The following is a 6,681-nucleotide window of genomic DNA, read 5'->3' on the forward strand; positions in this document are numbered from 1 at the left end:
TTGAGTTTATAATCAATAATACGAAATAAAAACGTCAATTTTTATAACACATCACACTTTTAGTCAAATGTTATTTGTTTCAGTTCTCATGCTTGTACATCGACCACAAAGTAATTTGAAACCTCAACTTTGCACGAGTTTTTAATGTTTTTCAGTAAAAGTTGTTTATTATTCGCAAATCAGCTTGAATCATTAAAGTAATCATCATTGTGATGAATACAATTGCTTTGGGTATAATTAATTTCTTGTCACAATAATTTGAAATGAACCCTATGAGGTCTATTAAAGTTGAGTCAACCAGACCAGTTAGCCTTTGATTCACTGTGAGTCTGGGAAATGTGCACATTAATTCGAGTCAACCGATTACAGTCCAGTCATTCCTTTTGACTCTATTGTTGCAGCTTATCTAGATATCGAAATGGTTCATTAAATTATTTGTTGAAGAAATAGTCTTTCTTTCATTGTCTTTTCGCTATTCACGCCAACTGTCGAAATAAAGTTCGTAGCACTTGGAAATTAATATTTTCGGTCATTTACCAAAACCAAAAGGAAATAGATGCGCAATACTTATTATACATTTTTATTTTAAATTATTTGATTCCAATAATCAACTTTTGTCAGTCAATTCAAACGAAAGTCAATTTTTCGACTATCATTTTATTGGACTATATTTTTCTTATTCGTTTTGAGATTCTCATATGAAATTCATTATTGAAATCAAGGCTTTACTGGTGATTAGAATCAGAATTGGCAAGTCAATAATTTGTGGATCAATCAGTCAGTCAATTTTTGGATAAAATTTTCATTATCTTTTTTTCTTTTTAATTATTTACGATTTTTAAATGAGCTTCAATATTAAAAAATAGACTTTAATGATGATTAGTATCAAAAGTGAGCCATTGAAGTTGCAATCAATAATTTGCAAATCAATTAATTGAAAATTCAATCTCTCACGAAACATAACAACAGTGGAAAAATTATTCTTATAATGATTATACATTGTATTTTATCTACCATTGATCGGCTTTTCACAGTTTTCATTGAAAAAAAGAAATGAATTCAAACAAATAATGTTTGCTAAAGTTAAAAGTCTCTTGAGTAAACAAAAAAGTTTCTTTCGAAAGATTTATTCTTTTGAAATTCCCGATTCGAAGGAATTTGATGGAACTGTTTGTAACAAAATAAGACAAACAGAAAGGTTGACAATCTTGTTCCAAATCGTCCGTAACGGCCTGAGACAAAGCGATTCTGTTGAAGTGAATGCGTTTGGCTTTCGTCGATTTAACTGGATGGATTGGCTCATTTCAATATTATGTTTGATCAATGCGATAAGATGCGGAATACTGACTCAAAACACAAATGACGCGGTCGCTGTTTACCTTGGTAATATATTTTTTCGTGATAACAAAGGCTATGTATTGTTATTATGGTGTTTAGTGGCAACAATAGGACTGGGTTTTTTTAGAGAATGGCTCATGACTCTTGAAGCCAAAGGGAAATTCAAAGTTCTGTCGGTATTGAATGTATGTCGTAATGGCTTTATCCCGGTCGACTTACAGATGAATGAACTAAATACCAAAAGATTTCGTTTTACCGTATATTTGGTCACATTATTCGTTTATATAACGATGCTGGCAACTCCTCTATTCTGTATATTTCTGTATTTATCACTGTTATTGAGCAATCCCTGGGCGGACAGAATTGATGGATTGACTCTTTTCTCTCTTTTATGGCTACCGGTGTTCATCCTCTCGTTATCTACTCTTTTGAATACCGTTATGGGATTTGGCTGGTACATTATGTGCTCTCTTTACTTTCATCTCTATCGATTACGTGATCTGATTGATTGCGCTGACTTTTTACTGAATAACTCAAAACACGGATTGTTTGTTGAAAAAGATATTCAATTGTTTTGCTCACAAATCATTCACCATCTCAATGATTTTGAATTCGCTTCGCACAGATTACGCTACGTTTTATTGGGTTATTTTTCCGTCATTGCTTTGACTGGTAATTTCGACATTTTCATCGGTCTTATCCTCAGAGTTCACAATGTTTCGTTTTGTAATTTACTTGCAACTGCTGGTTTCATCATTCTGTTGTCTGTTGGAATTTTTGGCCTCGTTTTCGGAAGTTTCATTGCCCAAGTAATTAAAATTATACTTGCAATACCTAAAATTGTTCTTGTACAATCATAAAGTGAGCTTGTTCTCCAAACGCACGTTCGTCCATAAACAGTTTTAGGTTTGCAATTGCATTTAAGATGATATTGACTTCACTCTTTTCCTTCTTCTTTTCATTAGCTTAATACATTGACTATTAGACTGCACCAACTGAGCTGCAGGAAAACACTTTCAACGCACTCAGCTAGCAAGGTAAAGTTAGTTTATTAAATTCAAAAGTGAGTTCAAAGTAGACCAAAAGCTTGTGCATTGTTTGCGTTTGACCTACAGGTTTTGGAGATAATGGACCGAGCTGCTGGACCATACAATGGATTGAAAATCGGAGACTTCGTGACTCTCGAGAAACAGTTTTTCATACTGGTAAGATGAGTTGGGTTGGCTTATTAACTTGTAACATAACTCAATTGATCTCTTCTAGTTCACCTTGGAAAATATATCACTTTTAATGCTATTCACTTGTAACATTGGACCCTTGTTGAATTAATTTGTAATTATTGCAAGTTTGCAATCGCATGGACTGGAAATCATTGAAAACAAGACATTTATTGGTACGAGATATGCCTACATTTGGATTCTCATAGACCATCAAAATAATCATTCGTTTTGGGTTTCAAAGTCGAGCTATTAACATATTCGGAGGTAACCGAAATTCATCCGTTTTTATCCGGTTATCTAAAACCTGTGATTTTACGTCAAGTTACGCATTTCACTATGGTTGGACTTATATATTGTCTCAAATCCATCTATACTTGAACATAACCCAGAACGATTTTCCCTTAATTTATTCAATAACAATGTTAGTATAAGAAAGCATCTATTTCAGCAACTTTAACAGGTGATTCAGCTAATAATGAATTATTACAATATTATTGTAATATTAAAAAATACTAAATGTAAACTTTGAATAACTTTTCTAACACGTTTGAATGTTGAAATCTAACAAAATTTGTAGTTTTGATACCAGAAAATCACACAAAATTGTTCATTAAAGTTGAATTGAATACACATTACATTTAGCCATCAAACAAAATCTAAAGTCAATTTAATTCATAAATGTTGAATTAGATGGTCACATTTCTTGTAAATATAAAATTCCCGAAGCCAAAGGAGAATTCAAAGTTCTGTATATGGAGGGTTTGTTATACAAATGAATGGACTCGATAAAGATTTCGTTTTACCGTACATATACCGCATCCCATTAATGATCATTAATCATTTATGGGATGATGCTAGTAGCTCTTTTCTGTATTTCATTTGCATTATTCGCATGGTGCATGGTAGATTACGCTCTCTCGCCACTTTTTATCTCTGTCAGTTATCTGATCTGGGCTATTAGTCTGCCTTTTTACTAGAAAATTCAAAATACGCTTTGTTTCCTTGAAAAGCTGCTCAATTATTTCGCTCACAAATCATGCAAGCAAAAGCATCAATGTGTGTTTCGGCTGCATGAATCCTGATTGGTTATTCAAATCAACAACTAGCTCAGTAATTGAAGAGTAGGCTAAGTTACGTGAAATTTCAGTGCGTAAATCTGGTCAGAGAATATTTTTGCTACTATGAATTATAAAGAGTGTTTAGCGCACATTTTTATTGAACACTTTGCTTCTTACTTTTCCTCCCACTTGTGTGTCTGGCACTCATTCTTATCTCGACTGAAGGATAATCAGTTTGCAAAATTGTTCAGAATTCAAATACTGTTTGGATTAATTCAATTGCAATGTAAGATGTATTTGAGTCAATAACAAGAAAAAACAATAATTTTATTCATTTCCATGCACGACATTTTTCAATTGAATTTTCAAGTTTTCAACTAACTTTTAATTATTTTCCGATTTTCACAACGAACTTCATATTGAAGAAACTAACGATGATAAGAATCAAAGTAAGCTATTAAAATTGGAACAATCAATAATTTGCAAATCAATTAATTGAAAAGTAAGTCTCTGAAGAAGCATATCAACAAGAGAATTATTCTTGTAATGAATTGAATCTCATCTATAAATACTAGACTTTCATAGTCTTCCATATTTCATTGAATGAGACAGAGAAATGAATTCAATCAAATAATGGCTGCTAAAGTTAGAAGTGTTTTGAGTAAACAAAAAAGTTTCTTTCAAAATAAATATTCGTTTGAAATTCCCGATGCAAAGGAGTTCGATGAAACAGTTTGTAACAAAATAAGACAAACAGAAAGGTTGACAATCTTGTTCCAAATTGTCCGAAATGGCCTGAACCAAAGTGACTCTGTTGAAGTGAATGCGTTTGGCTTTCGTCGATATAATTGGATGGATTGGCTTATAACAGTCTCTTGTTTGCTAACTGTGATAAGGTGCGGAATACTTGGTAGAAATACAAATGATTCGGTTTCCATTTATCTCGGTGATCCATTATTTCGAGTTAAAGATGGTCATGTTTTATTATTGTGGATTTCAGTGGCAGTATTAGTGATGTATCTATTTCGAGAATGGCTTCTGTTTCTTGAAGCCAAAGGAAAATTCAAAGTTCTATCTGTCTGGAGTATATGCTGTGATGGCTTTAACCCGGTCGACCTACAAATGAATGAACTCAACACCAAAAGATTTCGTTTTACCATATATTTAGTCTCATTAACCATTTATTGGATCATGCTGATAATTCCTCTATTCTGTACGCTTCTGTCTTTCTCACTTGTATTGAGTAATCCTTTGATGTACCAAAATCCTAAATGGGCTTTTTTCGCTCTTTTATGGTCACCTACATTCAGTTTCTCACTTGCTATTACCTTTTTTGCAATTATGGGATTCGGCTGGTACATTATGTGTTCTCTTTACTTTCATCTCTATCGATTACGTGATCTGATTGATTGCGCTGACTTTTTACTTAATAACTCAAAACATGGATTGTTTGTTGAAAAAGATGTTCAATTGTTTTGCTCAAAAGTCATTCAAAATCTCAATACGTTTGAAGTAGCTTCGCACAAGTTACGCTACTTGTTATTGTGGTATTTTTTTGTTATCTCTTCGGGAAGTGATTTTGACCTCTTCCTTGGTACTATTATCAGAGTCTATGATAGTTTGTTTTGCAATTTGCTTGCAACCGGTAGTTTCTCCATTCTTCTGTCTGTTGGAATTTTCGGCCTCGTTTTCGGAAGCTTCATTACCCAAGTAATTAAGGGCTGATAACTGAAAGATGACAAAAGTTTTGAACTCTAATATTCAGTTAATGATTGGTTTTAATTGGACTTCTGTTTCCATTCAATGACTGATCATGGTGAAAGTCTATATTAAGCTAACACAGAGCTTAGTCCTATTTATTCAACATTCAAAATGATCAGTTAATTGCAGTTTCCATTCAAAGCATAAAATGTATGAGCATTAAAAATGGATTAATTTAATTTGATTTAATCTATTGTACTTTAGGAATATTAATTTGGTTTGATAATATTTTCTGCGTTTACTTAATGCTTTGATTAGACTAACAAGGGAGGTTCTCTAAGTGATATAAAGTTTTGTAATCGAACTGTACTTTTGTTGCTTATTGATAATTGCAAAAATGTAATAAACCTCATTAACTAGATATTTACCTAAATATTACCTGGAGTTTGAATCTTGTGCCATTTTTCAGTTTATAGTTTTAATAATCAATAGCAATCTTTCGCAATATCAGAGAACTTTTGCCTGCTCTTCAAAGAAATCATTCGATAATTTCAATATGAACCGTTCGAGGTTCCGACTCTATTTACAATGATATTGTCTTGTTTTCCATCTCATTTTTATTAGCTTGATAGATTGACAATCAGACTGCACCAGCTGAGCTGCAGGAATAAACTTTCAATGCAATCAGTAAGCAAGGTAAAGAAAAGTTAAGTTATTAAATTTAAATGAACTTCAAAGTATTAGATTAAAAACATGTGAGACGTTTGCGTCTGACCTTATTATACAGGTTTTGGAGATAATGGATCGAGCTGCTGGACCATACAATGGCATTAAAATCGGAGACTTTCTGACTCTTGAGAAACAGTTTTTCATTCTGGTAAGATGAGCTAATCAAAAACTTTGCTTTGACTTGTTAATTTTTTGCAAAATTTAATGCATCTCTTCCAGTTTATTGCAGAAAATATATCAATTTTAATGTTATTTACTGTTAACATTGGCCCTTTGTTGCATTAATTTGATAATATTACCAACAATAGTACGGACCAAAACCATTGAAAAAAGGCATTCATTGATTTGAAAGTGATGTCAACATTTTAACTATTGTGACTTGGATGAAGAATCATCAAATAAATCAGTTATTTTGACTGGTTGAAGTCGAATTCAAACACACTTTAATGGCAATAGATGCATTTATTTATCCATGCATCTAACACCTTTAGCTTTCACGTTAAGTTGCTCATTTTGCTATGGATTGGATTGGGTTGGATTTAATCATTACTATGCTCTATCAAAAATCTATAACCGAATTTTTTTAACAGAAAACTGCACAAAAAATGATCAAAAATTGCTCAGTTATCTTCAAA

At 32.4% G+C, this 6,681-nt stretch overlaps 1 protein-coding gene and 1 long non-coding RNA gene across 2 annotated transcripts; both read left to right on the forward strand.

The window, feature by feature from the left end:
• Nucleotides 1–1,181: 1,181 nt before the first annotated feature.
• Nucleotides 1,182–2,939, forward strand: LOC112539475 (uncharacterized). Its single transcript, XM_025162043.2, has 4 exons — nucleotides 1,182–2,147; nucleotides 2,304–2,375; nucleotides 2,454–2,543; nucleotides 2,602–2,939. The coding sequence occupies exons 1-4, from the start codon at nucleotides 1,290–1,292 to the stop codon at nucleotides 2,665–2,667; spliced, it is 1,086 nt and encodes a 361-aa protein (XP_025017811.2). The 5' UTR covers nucleotides 1,182–1,289; the 3' UTR covers nucleotides 2,668–2,939.
• Nucleotides 2,940–5,899: 2,960 nt separating this feature from the next.
• On the forward strand, nucleotides 5,900–6,465 carry LOC149093798 (uncharacterized). Its single transcript, XR_016198223.1, has 3 exons — nucleotides 5,900–6,013; nucleotides 6,105–6,194; nucleotides 6,266–6,465. It is a non-coding gene; the product is annotated as an uncharacterized LOC149093798 (long non-coding RNA).
• The last annotated feature ends 216 nt before the right edge of the window (nucleotides 6,466–6,681 follow it).

This window comes from Tetranychus urticae, chromosome 2 (genome assembly GCF_039701765.1).
Source record: "Tetranychus urticae isolate SD_2017Ah chromosome 2, NJAU_TeUrti_SD_1.0, whole genome shotgun sequence".
Classification (NCBI taxonomy): Eukaryota; Metazoa; Arthropoda; class Arachnida; order Trombidiformes; family Tetranychidae; genus Tetranychus; species Tetranychus urticae.